The 22,570-nt window shown below is 43.7% G+C and overlaps 1 protein-coding gene and 1 pseudogene across 1 annotated transcript; both read left to right on the top strand.

Annotated features, from left to right (window-relative positions):
• The first annotated feature begins 8,115 nt into the window (after positions 1-8,115).
• Positions 8,116-8,251, top strand: LOC148092015 (U2 spliceosomal RNA; annotated as a pseudogene).
• A 6,830-nt stretch (positions 8,252-15,081) lies between these two features.
• Positions 15,082-16,477, top strand: LOC107546743 (calcitonin gene-related peptide 1-like). Its single transcript, XM_016195437.2, has 3 exons — positions 15,082-15,167; positions 15,620-15,748; positions 16,318-16,477. Exons 1-3 carry the CDS (start codon positions 15,082-15,084, stop codon positions 16,475-16,477), a joined length of 375 nt encoding a protein of 124 aa, XP_016050923.1.
• The last annotated feature ends 6,093 nt before the right edge of the window (positions 16,478-22,570 follow it).

Raw genomic sequence — 22,570 nt, forward strand, 5'->3', positions numbered from 1 at the left:
GGGAAGAGGGGGGCTAAGGGGGGGAAATTGTGGCATATCTATAATACTGTCAACAACAACAAAAGACAAAAAAGAAGTGTTTGAAAAAATAAAAATCAATAAAGTTAAAAGAAATTAGAACAAAAATGACACTAGCAAGAAATGATAGTTGACACATGATGGGAAGAAATGGAATTGAATAAGCATAACTATACACCTATGAGATATCAAAAAGAACCCACAGGGTGATGACACAGAGTGTGGAGCTACTGGGCTACATGTCTTATACCCCTGAGAGCAGCAATGAATTCCTGCCAACACGTTAAGTGATGTTTTTATAGTGTCAATGAATCTGTAACCAAACCCAAGTTCATATGCTTGATGCGCTGCGAAACCAATCGTTGAAGCATGGAGTAGAGGCAGCCAAACCAGGAGGCAGAAAGAACCATAAAGCTAACTTACAGTTAATAACTCAGTTTCTACATTTCTATTGCTAACTTTATTTTTAACCCTTTAGCTAAGCTATGGCTTCAATCCTCGCTCTCTTTTGTTCATTCCTCTTTCTTGAGGGATATGGGGTTCTAGCTACTTCCTGCTGGAAAGGGGCAAAGTTCCAGATTAGAGGAATGGAAATGTTTGGCAATCATTTGAAAATATTCCTAAGTTTTTAGGCTGAAACCCAATATTTTGCATTACTAAAATTTTAGTTCCTTGGTTAACATTCTTAGGCATATGGGCAAGGTCCCAAAGGAGGACATCTTTTTTTGTCCTGGGGGAACAGTGTTTCATACCTGGGAGTAGTCTTTTCCTTGTGGAGGGTGTGGTTTTGGTCTTAAATCTCCATGGGCTAAAGTGGCCACTGGTAGGGTAGCCTGTGCTTCATTTTTCATTGTTCATTTTTCTCTTCAACATTTGATACCTGGTATTGAATGCTTTAAAGACAATTTTAACCAACTGTAACATAGGCATGCCTACATCACCTTCTGTAATTTCCTTTGTATGTCAAGTGTGCTCAGCCCAGTGAATGTCATATTAACCACTTTTAAAATTTCTGTTGCTTCAGGACCAACACTAGTATATCTTCTGTATGTCCTGGAAATTCTTTCAAGGACTTCTGAGGGGTCCTCATTATATTTTTGTTTTACCTCTTGAACTTTATCAAGAATTTTCTGTTTCAGTACTCCCCTTTTTAGTCCTGCCAAACTGCAGTTTCTGTAATGTTCAAGCCTATCTCTGACTCCATTGTTGACATTCCAATTAGGGTGCACTGTAGGCACTGCTTGGACAGCATCCACTCTTCCCTGACTATTGGATGTCTCTGCATGCAGTTGGTCATCTCCTCTAGCTTTTTCCAACACCATCTGAGGCTCTTCAGAGGGAAGAAGAGCGTTAAGAAAGTTCTGGCCCAGCCGGGTGTGGCTCAGCGGTTGAGCGTCAACTTGGGATCCAGGCGATCAGGGTTCGATTCCCAGTCAGGGCACATGCCCGGGTTGCGAGCTCGATCAATGACTCTTCTCATCATCTGTCTCTCCCTCTCCTTTCCTCTCTCTGAAATCATTAAAGATGTATTTAAATAAATAAATAAATAAATAAATAAATAAATAAATAAATAAATATCTGATAAAGGAAGGTAATGATTTGGTGTGGAGTGCAGTTTTCACAGGACCCTTGCATCAATTCTTAATTGCCATGGTATATGAGGAGTCAATTCCTTTTAGTGTAGATTTCTTGGAGCATGGGCTTTTCCTTCCTGTTATCTTTAGAGTCAGTCAGTTTCCCGATTGGTACAAAAGAAGTGAAGTGACATATTACTCTGACATTAGTGAATTGCTATATTCAAATCACTCTAGCATTGCTTTGTTATCTATCCTTACATTTTGGGAACTGTTTATTGCTTGCAAAAGCAGATTTTCAACTGAGAGCACATTTTTTAAAATTTAAATTTTTGCCTGGGCGGGCATGGCTCAGCAGTCGAGTGTTGACCTAGGATCCAGGTGATCGGGGTTCGATTCCCGGTCAGGGTACATGCCTGGGTTGAGGGCTCGATCCCCGGTCGGGGGCATGCAGAGGCAGCCGATCAATGATTCTCTCATCACTGATGTTTCTCTCTCTCTCTCTCCCTCTCCCTTCCTCTCTCTGAAATCAATAAAGATATATTTAAAAAATAAAATTTAAATTTTTACTTTATTTTTTTAATCTTTACCAGAGGATATCTTTTCCATTGCTTTTCAGAAAGAGTGGAAGAGAAAGAGAGACAGAGAGAAACATCTATGTGAAAGAGATGCATCGACTGGTTGCCTCCCACACATACCCGGACCAGGGTTGGTACGTGCCCTTGGACGGAATTGAACCTGGGACACTTTAGTCTGCACACTGAAGCTCTAACCACTGACCCAAACAGGCTAGGGCAACTGAGAATACATTTTAAAGAACCATGAAGCTTAACTACAGCTAATAACTGAGTTTCTACATTTCTATCCTTAACTTTAAATTTTAACCCTTTAGCTAACCTCTGGCTTCAAATCTTCAAAGAAGGATTTAAATTTTAATTAGTTTATTATTTTCAAGAAGGTAGAGAAGTATGCAATGCATTTTATGTAGTTTTTCATACAAATTGATATAATTTAGCATTTTTAGGAGTAACGTGTTTTGTTTTGTTTTTTACATATATAATGATAATAGTAGCCACCAGTCTAATGCTAGCTTCATGCTAGGCAATGTTCCATCTGCCTAACATAAGTTGCCATTAATTCTGCTGGGCAATGACAGTGCAACATGGCCAATTCATTCTGCTGTGAATTTGGTAATTGGTTTTATAGTAAGACTTAAAGACTTACAGAGTTAAAGACTTACTTACTTCTTAAAAAGGCAGAAGAGTATGTATGTATTGAGTTCATTTAATTTATTATATTGAGCTGATGTAGTTAGATAAGCTTTTGTTATAATAATAATAGCCACCACTCTTACACATCTCCTCTATGCCAAGCAGGAACAGATATATAAAAGTGTCTGTCTGGTCTTTAACATGAAATATATCTGGTCTATAACATAAAATATCCTTACTCCCATCAGTTAGTTATTATTTTTCCCATTTTACATGTTGACAAACTGGCTCAAAGAAATTATTATCTGCTCAAGGATAGTAATTGAGTCATAAAGGCAGGACTCAAATTCAGTTGTGTAAGACCTCAAACAAACAAACGAAAAAACTAAACACAGTGGAGGCAAGCAATCTACCAGATACAGAATTCAAAACACTGGGTATAAGGATGCTCTGAGAACTTAGCGAGAACTTCAACAAAGAGAGAGTGAGCATAAAATAGAACATAGAAACCATAAAAAAGAACCATTCAGAAATGAAGATGACAGTAATGATTCCTACACTAGAAGGAATCAACAGCAGAGGATCAAATCAACAATTTAGAAGACAAGGTAATAGGAAACACCCAACTGAAACAACAATAAGCAAAACAAAATTTTCAAAATAAGGGTAGTTTAAGGGACCACTGTGATGACATCAAATATAACAAGATCTCCTTCATAGGGGTGCCAGAAGTAGAAGAGAGAGAGCAAGGTTTTGAGAACCTATTTGAAGAAATAATAACTTAAAGATTACCAAACTGGTCAAGAAAATAGATATACAAGTCAAGGAAGAGCAGAGAATTTCAAAGAAGATAAACCCAAAGAGGCCCACAGCAAGACACATGACTATTAAAATGTGAATGGTTAAAGACAAAGAGAGAATCTTAAAAGCAGCAAGAGAAAGGCAGATAGTTGCCTACAATGGAACTCCCATAAGACTGTCAACTGATTTCTCAACAGAAAGTTTGCAAGACAGAAGAGATTGGCAAGAAATATTCAGTGATGGAAAGAAATGACCTACAACCAAGACTATTCCACCCAGCAAGGATGTCATTTAAAATTCTAGGACAGCCCTGGCCAGTTTGGCTCAGTGGTTAAAGCATCAGCCTGTGGACTGAAAGGTCTCGGGTTTGATTCTGGCCAAGGGCATGTACCTAGGTTGCAGGCTTGATCCCCAGCCCTGGTCAGGGTATGTACGGGCAGGGCATGTGCAGGAGGCAACCAATCCATGTGTCTCTCTCACATCAATGTTTCTCTCTCTCTCTCTCTCCCTCTCTCTCTCTCTCTCTCTCTCTTTCTCTCTCTCTCCCTTCCACTCTCTCTGAAAAGCAATGGGAAAAATATCCCTGGGTGAGGATTTAATTAATTAATTAATTAATTAATTAATTAAAAATTAAATTGAAGGACATATAAAGAACTTCCCAGACAAGAAAAAGCTAAAGGAGTTCATCACCACCAAACCAGTATTACAAGAAAGAAAAAGAGGGGGAAAAAGGACATAAATATGAATAATAAAATAGCAATAACTATGTACCTATCAATAATTACTTTAAATGTAAGTGGATTAAATGCTCCAATCAGAAGTCATAGAGTAGCTAAATGGATAATATAAGAAGACCATTACATATGCTGTCTATAAGAGACCAATTTCAGATCAAAAGGCAAACACAGACTGAAACTGTAAAGGGATGGAAAAAGATATTTCATACAAATGGAAATGATAATAAATCTGGGGTAGTAATACTTACACCAGACAAAATAGACTATAAAACATAGGCTATAATAAGAGACAAAGAATACTTCATAATGATAAAGGGATCAATCCAACAAGAGGGTATAACCCTTGTATACATATATGAACCAACACAGAAGCACCTAAATATATAAAACAAATATTGATGGACATAAAAGGAGAAATTGACAGTAATACAGTCATAGTAGGTGACTTTAACGCCCCATTGACATCAATGGACAGATCTTCCAGACAGAAGATAAGCATAGAGCAGTCTTAAATGACACATTAGATGAGGTGGATCTCCTCTAATGCAGTGGTATGAAACAAGAAATTAAATACAAGAAAAAACTGAAAAACACAAACAAAAAATAGATAAATAACATGACACTACACAATGAATGTGCTAACAATGAGAGCAAAGAAGAAATCAAAAGATACCCTGAGACAAATGAAAATGTAAACACAACAACCCAAAATCTATGGGACATAGTGAAAACAGTCCTAAGGGGAAAATTCATAGCAATACAGGCCTACCTGAAGAAACAAGAAAAATCTTGCCCCAGCCTGGTAGCTCAATTGGTTAGCATGTTGTCCCTCGACGCCAAAGTTGTGAGTTTGATCCCCGGTCAGGGCACATGTAAGAATCAACCAACGAATGCATAAATAAGCGGAAAAACAACCCCCCCCCATCCTCTCTCTCTAAAAATCAATCAATAAAAATTTTTTTAAAAAGAAACAATAAAAATCTCACATAAACAATCTAACCTTACACCTAAATAACTAGAAAAACAACAACAAAGTGTAAGAGAGTAGAAGGAAAGAAATAATAAAGATCAGAGCAGAAATAAATGAAATAGAGACTAAAAAAAGAAATACAAAAAATTAATGCAGTCAAGAGCTGTTTTTTTGAAAAGATAAACAAAATTGATAAACTCATTAAGAAAAAAAAGAGAAATAACCCAAATAAATGGATTATGAGAAAATACTAAGGACAACTATATTCCAACAAATTGGATAATCTAGAGGAAATGGGGAAATTCTTAGAAACATATAGCCTCCAAGACTGAATCAAGAACACACAGAAAAGACTTCCAGTCAAGATGACAGTGTAGGTAAATGTGGTACTTGCATCCTCCCACAATCACATCAAAGTTACAACTAAACTACAGAACAACTATTATTCAGAACCTCCTGAAACTAGCTGAATGGAAGTCCTACTACTAGGGATTTAAAGAAGCCACACTGAGACTTGTGGGAGGGGCTGAGACTCCGAACGGCTGCACCCATACTCACGTGTGGCGAATGAAAATCAGGCCGAATATCTTAGCTTTGGAGGTTTCCCCAGAGGAGCGAGTGGTCTCAGCCCCACACCAGGCCCCCCAGCTCAGGGTTCCAGTGCCAGGAGGAGAAGTCCCATTACTTCTGGCTTTAAAAACCAGCAGAAATTGTAGCTGAGTGAGACGGAGGGCGGCTGGAGTCCCAGGCAGTTCCTTTTAAAGGGCCCTGACTCATTCCCTCTGAGCTCCACCACTGGTACAGCAGCTCAAAAGTCACCAAGGACATACAGAGAGGAACTGAGAGGAATTTAATTGTCCAGCATGAGGATGAGGGCTGGAGGACAGCTTTCTCTTAGACAGAAGTGCTGGCAGAGGCCACTGTTCCTTTCCTGTGCTCTCCCCTAACAAAGCTCGTGGATGGGTGCCATATCTCCATCAACCTGGTCACACTGTTTGCCCTGCCCTGGTGATTCCCTGCGACCCCACCCCACCCAACTTGCAGACCCACCCAAGCTGGTTCCAGTGGCTTTTCCATACAGATGGCCTGTCTTGCTTCAGATTTTGCTAAAGTCTCTCAAACAAGCAGCATCTGGCCTCAACATACCTCTTGCTAAGTGGTCCCTGGCCCAGCACTAGCAGAAGCTTGCCTTGGCTGGCAGCTTGGCTTGATCTGGGAACCTCCAAGCCTGGCACAAGTAGCAGCCATCTGCAGATTGTGTTGTAGGTCATGCTGGGTGGTCCCGGGAAAAACAACGGCAGCAGCTAACATTGGCCTGCACCTCCCAAGAGGCTCCAGAGGACACCTTCAGACCATATTGAAGCACCACTCAACCACCTCCACAAGTGACACAGTCAAGGAGCAGACTCAGCAGGCACCAGAGCCCTGCTGAAGTAACTCCTGCTCTGTGGGGCAGGCCCCTGCACAGCTTATCCCCAACAGTGGTCAGTGGTCATCGCCAGTCCTTGCAGACAATTGGCCTGGGGGTAAATCCCTTCCACTGATGTGCCCACAGCAATCAAGGCTCACCTACAATAGGTGGATGTACACAGCCCACATGAAGAGACACACCTGGAGTGCCCAGCGTGGGTGATCAGGGAGGCTGTGCCATTGGACCCTATTGAACAGACCAATTACTATTAATGAAATCAAATCAGTAATAAAAAAAACTCCCAACAGAATAAAGTCCTGGACTGGGTGGCTTCACAGTTGAATTTTACCAAACATTCAAAGAAGAATTAACATCCTCTTTAAACTATCCTAAAAATTCAAGAGGAGGCATGGCTCCGAAGCTCATTTTACAAGACCACCTTTACCCTAATTCCAAAAATAGACAAACACATTACAAAAAGGAAAATTAAAGGCCAATATCCCTGATGAACATAGATGCAAAAAATCCTCAATAAAATATTAGGAAATCAAATTCAGCAATACATTAAAAATATCATGCTCTAGGATTAAGTGTGATTTATTCCTGGGATGCAAATTTGTTTCAGTGTCCTCAAATCAATTAATAAGATACACCACATAAACAAAATAAAGGATAAAAATCCTATGATCAGCCCTGGCTGGTGTAGCTCAGTTGGTTGAAGCGCCATCCTGTACACCCAAAGGCTGCAGGTCGATTTCTGGTCAGGGAGTGTGCGGAAGGCCACTGATTGATGTTTCTCTCTCTCTCTTTCCATTCCTCTCTCTCTAAAAATCAATAAAAAATTTCCTTGGGTGAAGGTTAAAGTAAAAATCATATGATCAGATCAGTAGATGTAGAAAAAGCATTTGACATAATCCAGCACCTTTTTATGATTAAAAACTCTTGGCAAAGTGGAAATAGAGGGAACATACCTCAACGTAATAAAGGCCATATATGACAAACCCACAGCTAACATCATACTCAGTGGGGGAAAATAAAAGCATTTTCCTTAAGATCAGGAACAAGACAAAAATGTGCACTTTCATGACTTTTATTCAACACAATATTTGAAATCCTAGCCACAGCATTCAGACAAAAAGAAGAAATAAAAAGCATACAAATTGGAAAGAAGTAAACCTGTCATTATTTGCAGATGACATGATACCATAGATAGAGAATCCTAAAGATTCCACCAAGAAAACTCTTAGAACTGGTAAATGAATTCAGTTAAGTGGCAGAATACAAAATTAATATTTAGAAATTGATTGCATTTTTATAAACCAATAACAAACTATCAGAAAGAGAAAGAAAACAATCCCATTTTAAGTTGCATTTAAAAAAAACCCCTAGGAATATCGCTTCTCAGCCTTTTGGCTACGATCAAGTGTAAAAAACCCTAGGAATAAATTTAAAAAATTTTTTTAAAAAATCTTTGCTCAAGGATATTTTTTCTATTGCTTTTCAGAGACAGTGGAAGGAGAGGGAGAGAGAGAGAGAGAGAGGAACATCGATGTGAGAGAGACACATCAATAGGTTGCCTCCCGCACGCACCCTGACTGTGGATTGAGCCTGCAACCGAGGTACATGACCCTGACCGGAATCGAACCTGGGACCCTTACAGTTCATGGGCTGAACCAAATTGGCTAGGACCACCTAGGAATAAATTTAACCAAGGAGGTAAAAGACCTATACTCAGAACATTATAATACATTGAAGAAAGAAATTGGAGAAGGTACAGATAAATGAAAGAATACACCGTGCTCATGGATAGGAAGAATTAACATCATTAAAATGTCCACACTACCCAAAGCAATCTATAGGTTCAATGTAATCCTTATCAAAATATCAATGGCATTATTCACAAAACTAGAAGAAATATTCCAAAAATTTATATGGAACCACAACAGATCCCAAATAGCCACAGCAATCTTGAGAAAAGACGAACAAAGTTGGAGGAATCATGCTACCTGATATCACACTATACTGCAAGGGTATAGTAATCAAAACAGCATGATACCGGTATAAAAACAGACACATAGCCCGGCCGGGCGTGGCTCAGCGGTTGAGCGTTGACCTAGGATCCAGGCAATCGGGGTTCGATTCCCAGTCAGGGCACATGCCCAGGTTGTGGGCTGCAGCCCATCAATGACTCTCAAATCATTGATGTTTCTATCTCCCTCTCCTTTCCTCTCTCTGAAATCAATAAAGATATACTTAAAAAAAAAACAAAAACAAAAAAACAAAAAAACCAGACACATAGATCAGTGGGACACAACAGAAATCCCAGAAATAAACCCATGCCTATATAGTCAATCTATGAGAAAAAAAGCAAGAATATACAATGAGGTAAGTATAGCCTGTTCAACAAACAGTGTTGTGAATACTGAACAGATAGATACATGTGAAAAAATGAAACTAGACCACCTTCCTACACCATACACAAGAATAATCTCAAAATGGATTAAAGACTTAAATTTAAGACCTGAAACCATGAAACTCCTAGAAGAAAACCTAGGCAGCAAACTCTCTGACATTGCTCTTTGTAATATTTGTTCTGATATATCTCATCAGGCAAGAGAAACAAAAGAAAAAAGAAACAAATGGGACTACATCAAACTAAAAAGTTTGTATAGCAGAGGAAACCATCAACAAAATGAAAAGACGACCTTCCAAATGGGAGAAGATATTCTTTTTCCTTTTTTAAATATACCTTTATTGATTTCAGAGAGGAAGAGAGAGGGGGAGAGAGAGAGAGAAACGTCAATGATGAGAGAGTCATTGATCGGCGGCCTCCTGCACGCCCCTGACTGGAGATTGAGCCCGCAACCTTGGGAGTCTCTGCTCCAATAAACTATCACTTCCTGTAAACACCTGTCTCTCCAATCTTGGGGGCAAAGGTTTGCCCTGTGTTCACCTCTCTTACAATCCTATAAGATTTTTTCATTTTTCAGTTTCTTCAGCTTTTTACTTGTTGTTACAGTGGTGAGTTCCATGCTCCTTACACAAGGAACCCAACACAATCAATTTTCAGTTGAACTTCAGTTCATTTGACAGCTCTAAATTTCCCCCAGTGTGAATGTGTGAGTGAATGTGTGTTGTTGCTACTGTTGCTGTAGTTGTTATTGTTGTGTTTTTGTTGTTGCTTTTGAATCTACTTCAAACACCAATTGTACAGGATTAAAGGAGTAAGCCTTTAGGTGTGTGGTGGAGAAACACATATTCCTCTACCCTTAAGTTTCTTTTGGCTGGTCTAATAATCAAATAGACATGACACAGATTAGAAAGACAAAATAACCAAACGTAATACATATGTATGGGAACCCCCATACATGAGCGAGTCAGAGACAGAAATGGAACATGGGTATATAAGACTTTCTGAGCTAAGGATGAGGTAAGGTGCCTTGGGGGCTCAGGGGCTCTTTATAGAATAATGAGAAGGGCAAATGTTTGGTAAATAAAAATTCTCCCATTATAGGCAAGGCCCCTAATTCAAGTTGTTCCAAGTGATCAAGGGAAAGGCAAAAGTTTCTCCTGAGCCCACAGGTAAGTTCCCCTTAGCTCAAAACAATCTGCCTACCACAGAAGCACATCTTGGGATGACTAGTTCTGAATGCTCACAGTGTAAATCTTCTATTTTATTTTAGTTTTTATTGATTTTACAGAGAGAGGAAGGGAGAGGGAGAGAGAGATAGAAACATCAATGAGAGAGAAACATCAATCCACTGCCTCCTCCACCCCCCACCCCCCACCCCCCTGTCAAACAGGTGACCTCTTGGTGAATTGGGAGACACTCAACCAACTTAGTCACACCAGCCATGGCAAGGTGTAACCCTTTTCATTGCATACAAACTCACCTAAGAATTTTCATCCAGATATGGGACTCTGGCAATCCTGATAAATCATCTTTAAAAAAAGTTTCAAGTCAAAAAGCACAGGAATCTAATTTAAAAGAATGGAAATAAATATTACAGTTAGAGTTTATCAGTGTTATAAATTTTTTTTCCAAACTAGGTTGTTTCCAACTGGTCTTGATTTCTAGGCTACAAACTTATGAAATAAGATTGTAAAATCAAGGGCCAAATAGCCAAGTGAATCAGTATTTCCCTGGTGACATTTCCAAGATCATACTCTGTTTAGTGCTGAAGTTCGAAGACCTTTCAGGGGTCGCTGGAAGCAATCTACAGAATCCGCATGTGCCATGGTCTAAACTTCCTTGAGTTCATGAAGTAAATCGGGCATGGGCTCAAGAGAGAAATGGTTTTGTATTTCACACTAGGACACCGTACACTTTAGAAAAAACAAAAGCCAAAAACCCTTATTTCCGTGTCTCATTCCTGAAAACTTCTATCAGGAAACTTTCTCTGCAGTGCCAAATAAAATGAGAGGAGTCTCACTGAAATAAATGTTTGCCCTTGCAATTTCCCAACCCAAGCAGAATGCTGCTCCTCCTAAGTAGGTCCAGATTTTCTGCATGCTGGCCTGAGAGCCTTTTAATAGTAGAGAGACTGGCTGGTGAATGTGCCACCATGAATTAATTTTCATTCATTCAACAGTCGTTGGTGCTACTTGTGGGAAGAAGGTGCTAATTGCCAAAGAAAAGAATTCTTTTTTTTTAAACAGTGGGGCTCAGCAGGGGGCACTTCTTAACAAATTCAAAGAGTGCTTAGGGATAAGTTAACATCAGTCCCTCCCTACCTGGAGAGATTGATCTTTGAGGTAACATTTGAAATTGCTGTAGGCTATCCTAGCACCTTCTGGGTGTAGACCAGATTCCTACCCCATACCCCATAGTTTGTAACCACCAAAGATCTCAGAGTGAGGAATAAATGTTGGCTTTGAAGGTTGAAGGCACAGCTGGCTGCCAGGCTGGCAGCTGGCAAAGTGACATGGCAGCCAAGTCAGCTTCTCCAGTAGTCCCTGCTTAACGATTCTGCACTCCCATTGTGCTGGTGAGAGCTGTGTCACTCCTCAGGAAATGCAATCCACAGGCACACGTGCTTACACACGACTTCCTCATCTTGGTAGTGGAAGGATTTCCCTAAAAGCACTTGGCACCTGAGAGCAAAGACTCACCTAGGGCAGCCTCAAGTGGCAGAGCCCAGTTTCTAGCAAAATGGTGCCCACTAGGCTGCCTTTGCCAATCTGGCCCTGCAGCTCTGCACGGAAAACGTGGCCAGGTCTCGGGACTCAAACTGCCGAGCCCCCAAAGCCCGGGACTGGGTCTCAGCACCCGCTGCTTCTCGCCTTCAAACGCACTGAGCCCAGGATCCGACATTCTTTTTTTTTTTTAATATGTTTTCATTGACTTTTGAGAGAGAGGAAGGGACAGAGAGAGAGAAACATCACGATAGAGAAACATCAACCAGCTGCCTCGTGCACGCCCCCTACTGGGGATCAAGCCCACGACCCACGCTTATGCCCTGACCCTGATCCAACCAGCGCCCTCTTGGCGCATGGCACCACGCTCAATCCACTGAGCCACACTGGCCGGGCAGGACCCGACATTCGGATCCCTGCCTGTCCTTTGCGTCGCTTCCCTTCCACACCTCTGTACCTGCTGGCGCACCTGCGTTCTACCCAACAGTTCCATTCCCAGGCTCCCCTGCAGCCCTGCCCATGTGCCTGCGGAGAGGGAGTTAAACACACCCAGTGAACAGGCTCAAGCTTTTATTCCCTCGTGGGAGTGGCGCCCCATCAGTAAAGAAGAAGGAAAGTTTAAGAAGAGCGTCTTGGAAGTTAGGTGTCCCCAAGCATGGAGGTCACCAGCCGGGAAGGAGAAGCGATGTGGTGTGAGGCAGGTGTGCCCTGGGGAATGCCGAGGCTTCTGGAGGCTGAGCTCAGGGGTGCGGACCCTTGGATCGGCTCACTCCAGGCGCAGACGGGTCTCCTTTCTCTCTGCCTGCGAACCACCTAGCTGGGCTCCTTGCCCGCCCCACGCCGCCCGGACACTTTTGCAGCGCTCGCTGTAGTGGGAGACTCTGTAGGCTGCTGCGGAGCGCGCGCTGTGCGCTCGGACCCGGAGATCCCGGGGACCTGAGGAGCTTCTTTCTGCGCAGTCTACCCTCTGAGAGCAGCAAGTCAGGAGCGGGGACCTCCCAAGCGGGCTTGGAGCAGAAAGCCAGGGGAAGGGGTCCTGAAGCGGGGTGTACAGGGTGTGAGATGGTCGAGCTGCTGCATAGATGGGTGTTATGGAGCCGCTTAGTCTTGCGAGTGGGGATAGGTATGATGCGAACAGGTTACCATCAAGCCGGTATGTAGACGTGACCACACAAGAGACTGGGAGGCAGGCTTGGGGCGCGGTCCGAGTGAACCCGGGCATTCGGCCCATGGCGAGTGCCATTGCTTTGCTTCGGGGAGTGGGCTTGTGTTGAAGACAGTAATGAGTTCGTGAGCATGGAAGAGTGTGACTGCAAGTGACAGTGAGCAATAGTCTCTGCAGGGACTCCCGAAAGCCTGCCTTGCTCTCTATTGGAGAACTGAAGTGCGGCGGATGCGCGTGCAGGTCCGGAATCGCACGCCAATGGGACATCTTGGCAAACAGCTGCCGGAAGCAGGAGCAGCTGGGCAAATGGTTCTAGCAGGCAGATGAGCGACAGGTTATGGATGGCGGGGTAGAAAAGGAGATTGCAAGGGCTGCTTGGGAGCTGGGGAGGCATCTGTGCCTTGCACCTCCCTGGTGTGGTCCTGCGGGACTTCGGTCCCTTCTACCCACTTGAAGGACCACCCAGGGCAAGTCCTGCTGCCCAGAAGGTGGGGAATCCAATAGTATGAATCACGATCTTAAGGAACTCCATCTGTGGGCCTCCAAACTCTTCCAGGTCCCTACCAAGCTGGGGGCGGGGCGGGGCGAGGCAAATTACTAAACACAACGTTCCTTCAAGACATTGAGTCCCATTTTAAAGATGAGCGCATTGAGGCACCGAGAAGTCACTTCATAATCCTACCGCCAGGAATTGGCGCAGCCGGAATTGAGTTCAGCCTGACAAAGTTCTCGCTCCCACGTCCATCTCTTGTTCCCACAAGCTGCCCTCCTCTGTGGGTGATTCCAGATGCCCGAATTAAACACCTTGCTGGGACCCAGAACCAGCCCTGTGAAGCATTAACCCTCTCACCCTCGCTTGGATGGGGTTGAAGGTCAGGCTTGGGGGAGCCAGGGGTCTCTGCCTTCCGGACCCCGCCCTACAAGACCGCGCAGCTGGGGATGGAGTGGGGTGCACTTCAAAGCCTGATGGAACTGAACAGGTGAAATTTACAATGACGTCAAACTGTCCTCAAAATCCTCCTGGCGTGGGTGTTTTTTTAGCCCCCACCTCTCCCCCCTCTCCTTTCCATCAGTGACCTCAATGCAAATACAAGCGGGATGATTCTGATGGATGCTACAGGTCCTGGACGCAAGTGGGTGACACAATCCGCCCCAGGCACCGGATCCTCCTTCTCATTGGCTGCCCGGAGCTCCTGGGCCCCCTCCCCAGACCCAGAGCAGGGGAATAAGAGGAGCCGCCGGGGCTGCGAGGCTTCGGAGCGACTTCCCAGTTGGAGAGTCACTGCCACTTCCACAGTGCCGTGGACTGACACGAAAGCCGCCACCGTTGCCGCCACCGCCACCGGAGGTACCTGCTGCCAGGTGAGCCCGAGACGCCAGCTCAGCTGTGGGTCCATCTCTCCGTCTCCTCCCTTCCCTCTCTCCGCTGCTCTCTCTCGGTCCATCTCCCTGCCAGTCTCAAAGTCTGTCCACTTCTGTCTGGGGCTCTGCGTTACACAATCTGTTGGTCCGCGGTTCTTCCCAAACTCCTCCCGGCTCCCGCTGGACGGTCTCCGGGGGGACTCGCTGCCCCGTCTCCGCGCAGCGCCGCGCTCGGTCCAGCGGACGTGCCCGCCCGGGTTCCCGGGGACCGCGGACGGAGCAGGACGCAGGAGTAACTTTCTGGTCTCATGTCTAGCGGTCCTGGGGAAATTGGTTCGGAACCTGGGTCAGCGCGAGACGGTGGCAAATAGGCTCAACGACCTAGGACAGGCAGCCAGTAAACGCAAGTCCCAGTTGCGGGTTTTGGGCGCATTTTCCCCAGTTTAAGTCCCGGGTCCCAATTTAACTCTCTTTTAAACTTGGTTTTTACAGGACACTCTTTGCCAAAGTGCGGAGCGGCCGAGTAGTACAATATGATCTTCAGTTTCTCAGAGATTCCAACTGCAGATTTTCCCTCCCTCCCTCCCGCTCCTCACCCCCCACATACACCCCTAGGTGTGAGCTCAGATCTGTGGGCTCATAAAACTTCAAACTGGTGCAGATTTTGACATGATCGTTCCCTTGCAGAGAGGCATCATGCGCTTCGGGAAGTTCTTACCCTTCCTGGCTCTTGGCATCCTGGTCCTGTACCAGGCGGGACTGCTCCAGGCAACACCATTCAGGTGAGACAGCCCTGAAAGTAGCATACTCCTTCCCAATGCCCCTGGGAGCAAACAGTCCTGTGAGCTGAGCTGTGGTGTGCTGAACGTTTAACACTGACTGGGTTTTGCGGGGGTAGGGGAGTGGGGGGGGGGTTCAAGGGGAGTGTATTTTTTTCTGATATAAAGAAAACAATTATTTAGCACATAACTATTAAACTTACAAGCAGTAATGATATCTGATATTCTTTATTGTAAATTTCATACAGCTCGTTCAGTCTCATAGAATGATTTTGTTGGTTTTTACCAAAATTTTCTGTGTCCTCAAGAGGACACAGGTCTTGTGCCCTGTCCACTGGGAGTTGGGGTGGCCACTTCCTTAGGGGAGACCCAACAACCAGGGAGCCTGGATGCTTCTTCTGGGGAGGGGGCAGGAAGGACTCAGAGCTTGTGTTGTGTTTGCTGCATCTCCTCAGTTCTGACTCGGAGGACACCTCCAATCCTGCTTCCCTCAATGAGGAAGAAGACCTCCTTCTGGCCATACTGGTGAAGGAGTTGCTGAAGAAGATGGCCCGGGAGAAGGAGCAGGTGACAGCGGGCTCCAGGTGAGACCCCACACCTGCCCAGCACAGGGTATGGCGGGTGGTCCCCGTGACCAACCTCAAGCAGCAGGAACAGGTGCACCTTGTAAGGAGAAGGCAAACACTCCAGGAGTCAGTACTGTAAACTCCCTTCCTCTTCAGGGGAGTCTGGGGCATTTTTGTATTCCCAAGAAGGGATATTTGGTGCCTTTGAGTGAGATGTGGCTTCTGGACAATCCTCGTGATGGGGTTGGATGTGATGCCATAATCTCTCTACTCTCACAAGCTGTAATCAATTTTAATTTATTTATATGGAAATAATTGGCTATTATAGCTCCGTGTCCCATGGCCAGTCACCCAGGGCCCCCTTTGGGACTTTTTACACCCATGGTAATACCTATGGGGAGTTATCATGGCATTTTCCCAAGTGTCTGATGATTATCTGCTGTGATAATCCTGTTCAGTAGGAGAAGCACTTACGGTTCATCGGCACCTTTCAGACAGCAGTTTTGCCATGTTATCCATGGGGAAGGCTTTGCCCCCACCAGTCTCTGACTGACGGGCCTTCTGTTTTTCTCCATCATGTAAATCAGCTTCACTGCCCAGAAGAGAGCCTGCAACACTGGCACCTGCTTGACCCAAAAGCTTGCAGGCTTGCTGAGCAGGTCTGGAAGTGTGGCACACAAGAACTTGCTGCCTTCTAGCATGGTCTCCAATGCCGCTCCCCGGAAAGCCAGGGATCTTGATGCGTAAGCACCTGAAGGACTCCAGGAGGAAGGTGACTGCCCCTGTACTGTTGCATGGGAGGGTGGATGACTGGCTACTGCAGGGCTGCAGTCCTTCCTTGGGCACATATGGTTAAAAATCAACAGGGAAAGTGTCTGGAGGACAGAGAATCCCAATAGACGAAGCCCTTAGATTTTGAGTTGCTCTGGGGTATTTTCCATTGTCTCCCTGTGACATTGAGATCTTCTGCCAGAAAATATAGATGATAATGGACTCACAATTAATAAGTAACTAAATTCTAACTGTTGGTTTTTTTCTCCTAGATCACCATGAAGCTGAACCCTACCTACTTCTTTAAATTTATCACAAAATCAATTGGAGGAATGCATGAAAACCAAACATATGCATGCTAATTGGCATTGAAAAGACTCTGTCTTACTCAAAATAAATTTAACTGCATAATAAAGCTATTGAAAAATTACCAAGTGTGCATCTTTTTATATTTTCTTCTATATTCAATAAATATGACAGCCTATCTCATTGGCTTATCTGGTAACAAATCTGGGCCCACTCAGCCCACCTGTTGATGTTGGCAATCCTGCCAAACCTCAGGGGGACATGAAATTGCTGCATCCTGGGTGTCTGGGGACACATGGTAATGCTGTGCCTCAATGGAACTCTTTCTTTAAAAAAAATTTTGTCTTTTGGGAACTTCATCAAGAGAGAAAAAAAGTAGGGCAGGTGTAGGGTGGAGGGGGTCAAAATGGGGACATCTGTAATACTTTCAGCTATAAATATAAGATTTTTAAAAAGAAAAAGAAAAATGTAGGGTGGGTGTAGGGTGGAGGGGGTCAAAAGGGAAAAAGGGGGACATCTGTAATACTTTTGACAGTAAAGATAAATTAAAATAAAAGGAAAAAATGCGATTCCATACATTTAAAAGGAGTCCCTCCTGCTATTTATGCTGTTTTCCCCCAGAGAGCCTCAGGGACTGTGAACACTTTGTTGACCAGGCTGACTCAAAGGAGGCAAAGGCAACATGCTTGGGATGGGTCTTCAGTATCCTGTACCCTTAGCTTTAGTAAAATATCCCTTGCTGAAATTACAACCCTGACATCTCAAAAACACAATTCACATTTATTTTCAGAGAGTTCCCTAGTCCCCAACTCCAAAGGACATCTGTTCACTCCTCCTTAAATCAGGTTTGCGCTAGCCCATCAATGACGCAAACCCCCCCTCCACTAGTCCCCCCCCCCCCAAACACCCCATAGCCTGCAAAGCCTTTTAGAAATAATTTCTTGGAGTTGGAAATGGGATCACAGACTGTCAGACCTAGAAAGGTCATCGGAGGGCCTCCAACCCAACTTTTTAATTCTCCGACACACAGAGAAGAAAAGCACATGGCTTAAGATCCTGCAGTAAGTTTAACTGAGACACTCACACATTTAACAAACACTGAGAGCCTATTATATTCTTGACACTGTTCAAGGCCAGGAATAAAGCAGTGAACACAATGGACAAAACCATTACAATCAGGGAGCTGTATTGCAAACTGGGGAGCCCTGGCCAGTGTGGCTCAGGTGGTTGGGAATCATCCTGTGCACCAGAAGGTTGCTGATTCGATTCCCGGGCAGGTTAGAGGCCCGGGTTGCAGGCTCCATCCCAGGTGGGGGTGTGCAGGAGGCCGTCAATCAATGTTCTGCTCTCACATTAATGTTTCTCTTGCTCTCTCCCTCTCCTTCCCCTCCACTCTCTAAATAGCAATTAAAACAATCTTTAAAAAATAAAATAAACCTGGGAAGACTGAGTTGATGCATCCTATGGAATCACACTCCCCATTGGAAGGCTTCTGGGGTGTCATAGGGTATAATGCCTACCCAAGGTAGAAACTTCCCAGTGTCAACATCCCTGGCATCTGTGAGAACTGCTGGTGACAAGCTGCTGAGTGTAACTCCCAGCCAGTTTCACTGATGGACAGTCAGTCAACTGGGATCATTTAGTTAGAGAAATCAGCCCCTTCCATCCATTCACTCTAGTTGTTTTCTCAGGAGCACATAGAATGATGACCCTGCTCCCATTCCAGCTGCAGTCCACACTGCAGCCCCACCTTTGCCTAAAAGGTAGATCAGACCTTGTCTTCCTTATGCACAAAATACTGCATTGACTCCCCATCTCACACAGTAAATACCTGGAGCCTTGCAATGGCTCACAAGGTCCAAGCTGCCCTGCCCTTGCTCTCGTCTCATCTCCTGCCTCTCCCCCGACACTGGCCTTCCTACTGTTCCTCATCGCCCACCCCCAGCTCCAACTCCCTCCAGTGTTTGCACTTGCTGGTCTGTGCCTCTGTGCAGAAGGCTCCTACCCTTAGCCCCATCTCCCCCATATCTTTACCTAAATGTCACCCTGGCCCTCCTGTCTGAAATTGTACTCCACTCTGCCAACACACCCTAATCCTTTTCTTGCTTTTATTTTTTTCTCTTTACCACTTATTACCTTCTATTATATATTTTTAATTATTTAGCTTATTTTGTACCCCATCCTGTAAACATTCAAGTTCCACATGGACAGGGATATGGCTATTTGTTAATTGCTGAATCCCCTACACACAGAACAGTATGCCTGGCACCAGGTAGCACTCAGTGAATATTTGTTGAGTGAATGGAGTTCAGTCTTTTTCTCTTTTATGATTATGGTCAACTTTCAGCTTTCCTCTTGGTCTGATTTTCTTCGGTTAAGCTGCCCAAGGGCTTTCATCTTCAGCAATTACTTCACCTGGAGAGTGAATCCCTCAAGTGCCTGAAGACTTCTGTGATGGCTGCCAGCTTCCAGTGACTCTGCTTCCTGCCTCAAGGCCTCCACAAGCACTCTTCCTTCACTTTGATCACTCTTCTCACCCTCCATTCCTCTTCCCCCAGATTAATATGACTAGCTTTCCTTTCCCAGGCAGTAAACACAGCAGAGCCATAGGGTGCTTTCTAGGAGTGATACCTATGACTAGGTAGGCAAGTTCAAACCAGGAAGGGAGAAAGCAGAAAGACTACTTTAGTTTGGGGTCCAAGGCATCTTCTCCAATAACAGAGCTCATACTCCATTGAATTCCCATCAGGACTCTGGATAGTTCTTGACCCAAAGAGTGAGAGAGTGTGATTAATTTGAACCTTCAAAACCAAAGTAGGATGAACTGCCTCAGAACCCTAAGAGCAGATGAAGGGGTGCATAAAGCAGTCAAAGGACAACATGGGGATGTAAAACTCTTGTGATTCTGCCATTACCCTGACAAGAACATGCCTTAAGTATCTGTTGATATATTAGCCTGGACTCCAAAATGAGACCTGTGGAACTCAACCTGACCAGCAGCCTAGATCCACAAGCAACCAACACCAGCAAAGATCATCCTTAACTCTACCACACACTCATGAGCAAGAAAAATACCTATTTGTTTTTGATATATTGAGGTTGTTTTTACGTAACATTGTTGTGGCAATAGCTAAGTGGTACATATGATTTGGGAATGCTATAGAGTAAAAGTGTCTCCCCAAAATTCATATATTAAAGCCCTAACCCACAGTGGGACTATGTTTGGAGATAGGACCCTTACAGAGGTAATTAAGGTTAAATGAGGTTATAAGGGAGGGTCCCTAATCTGACATGACTGGTGTCCTTATAAAAAGAGGAAGAGATACAAAGATTTCTCTTTCTCTCCATGCACACACAGAGAAGAGGCCAGATGAGAACACAATGAGTAGATGGCCATTTGTAAGACAGGAAGAGACCTTACCACACACCAACACTAATAGGACTTTGATCATGTACTTCTAGCATCCAGAAGAGAGAGAAAATAAATTCTGTTGCTTAAGCCATGCAGCCTGTGGTATTCTGTTATGGTTGCCAGAGCAGACTAACAAAGGGGGCATTAGCTGATGGAATTATTTTTGCTATCACAGCTTGTTTTTCATCTAGTTGAGATTTTGGGTTCTATATCAATTTTCTCAATAGCCAATTTATCAAATGTACTCTTCTTTTTATGAGGTTATTTACATTTTGTTTCCTTAAGCTCATCTTTAAAACTATCCATTTTGGCCCAGCCGGGTGTGGCTCAGCGGTTGAGCATCGACCTAGGATCCAGGAGATCGCCATTTGATTCCCAGTCAGGGCACATGCCTGGGTTGAGGGCTCGATCCCCAGTAGGGGGCATGCAGGAGTCAGCCCATCAATGACTCTCTCATCTTTGATATTTCTATCTCTCTCCCTCTCCCTTCCTCTCTCTGAAATAAAGATTATATATATATTTTAAGAGTATATCCATTTTGTTTCAGTTTAGTCTCTTAGGGATGAACCTAGAAAATATGCCTTAGATAAATTAATTCTGTCTTATTTTTATAATAAATGTGCAAAATATGTTATACAACAGTGAATATAAATATAAATAATACATGTATCAACCTGCATAAATCTAACATATAAAGTTCATTGCAAAATAAAGCAATTGTAGCCCTAGGTGGTTTGGTTCAGTGGCTAGAGCGTTGGCCCGCAGACTGAAGGCTCCCAGGCTTGATTCTGGCCAAGGGCATGTACCTCGGTTGCAGGCTGGATCCCCAGCCCAGGTCAGGGTGCATGCAGGAGGCAACCAATTGATGTGTCTCTCTCACATCGATGTTTCTCTCTCTTTCTCTTTCTCTCTCCCTTCCACTCTCTCTGAAAAGCAATGGAAAAAATATCCTCAGGTGAGGATTAAAAAAAAAAAGCAAGTTGCAGAATGCTTTATTATATATATACAGGGTGTCCCAAAAAAATGTATACACACTCTGAATGATTATAAAATCAGTGTTTATTAACATACATTTATTTTCTTTTTTAAAAATTTATCTTTGTTGTTGAAAGTATTACAGATGTCCCCTTTTTAATGTAAAAGAATCTACAGAAATGAATAACTTTTTTGTCAATGCCTGTTTTCACACTGATCCAGGTACTGCTGATACTGCGAAGCAACGGAATCACAAACATCAAGAATCATTTCATTAGGTATTTGTGTGCCCCCAATTCATCAACTGTTGATGGTTTTGCGCCATAAACTTTATCTTTTATGTATCCCCATAAGAAAAGTCTAGTGATACTTTAGGATAAATTTTCTTTGTTCAAAGCTTGGTCTGGCTGCACCCAATATTTCAAATCTGTTAAATCTGAAAAGGAGTGAATATTAAGTGTGGTATCAGCTGTTAAAGTGTATATACATTTTTTTGGGACACTCTATATGTCAGATGATAGAGACTCAGACATGGCACCCGACTGCCACTTGGGAGGAGGCAAGGGCTCAGCAAGGGAACAATGGTCTCTGCCAGCACTTCTGTCTGGGAGAAAACGGCCCCTCCAGCCTTCACTTTGAATTCAGTCCCTCCCTGTATGTCCCTGATGCCTTTTGAGCTGCTGCCCCAGTGCTGGAGCTCAGAGCTTGTGAGTCCGAGTAAGTCTGTGCATGGGCCAGAGAAACACCTGGGACTCCAGGAGCCGTCAGTCTCACTCAGCCACAATCTTCACTGGTTCTCACATCCAAAAGTTATGGGGACTTCTCTTCCTGGCACTGGAATCCTGGGCTGAGAGGGTTGGTGTGGTGCTGGAATCTCCTGCTCCTCAGAAGGGACCTCTGAAGCTGAGATATACCTCACAACTTTTAACTTCCACATATGAGTGTGAGACCAGCCCATACCTTGTCTTTGACCCTCCTACCAGTCTCAATGTGGCTTCTTCTTTATATCCTTAATTATAGGGCTTCTGTTCAGCTAGATTTCAGGGGGTTCTGAATAATGGTTATTTTGTGGTTTAGTCGTAATTTTAACATGGTTGTGAGAGGTTGTAAGTATGGCATTTACCTACACTGCCATCTTGACTGGAATCATTTGGGAAATCTTTAGGTATAATTTTCTAAGCTTAGTATTTGGTATATATGGATAGTCATTATATATGTGTTTAGTAGGAATAAATATCATAAGTATGAGTATTTTATGTTAAGGCAACTCCCATAAAATTAAAAAAGAATTTATAAATTTTTAATACCAAAGAGAATCTGTTCTGTTCAATGGAAAGTAGGAAAAAAATCCACCAAAATACACAGTGAATTTGAAA

This window comes from Miniopterus natalensis, chromosome 11 (assembly GCF_054644295.1).
Source record: "Miniopterus natalensis isolate mMinNat1 chromosome 11, mMinNat1.hap1, whole genome shotgun sequence".
In the NCBI taxonomy this organism is placed as follows: Eukaryota; Metazoa; Chordata; class Mammalia; order Chiroptera; family Miniopteridae; genus Miniopterus; species Miniopterus natalensis.

Excerpts from the sequence above, each read along its gene's own strand:
- LOC107546743 (XM_016195437.2), top strand. The coding sequence starts at position 15,082 with ATGCGCTTCGGGAAGTTCTTACCCTTCCTGGCTCTTGGCATCCTGGTC. Across the intron at positions 15,168-15,619 it reads CTCCAGGCAACACCATTCAG|TTCTGACTCGGAGGACACCT; the intron begins GTGAGACAGCCC and ends GCATCTCCTCAG. Across the intron at positions 15,749-16,317 it reads CAGGTGACAGCGGGCTCCAG|CTTCACTGCCCAGAAGAGAG; the intron begins GTGAGACCCCAC and ends CATGTAAATCAG.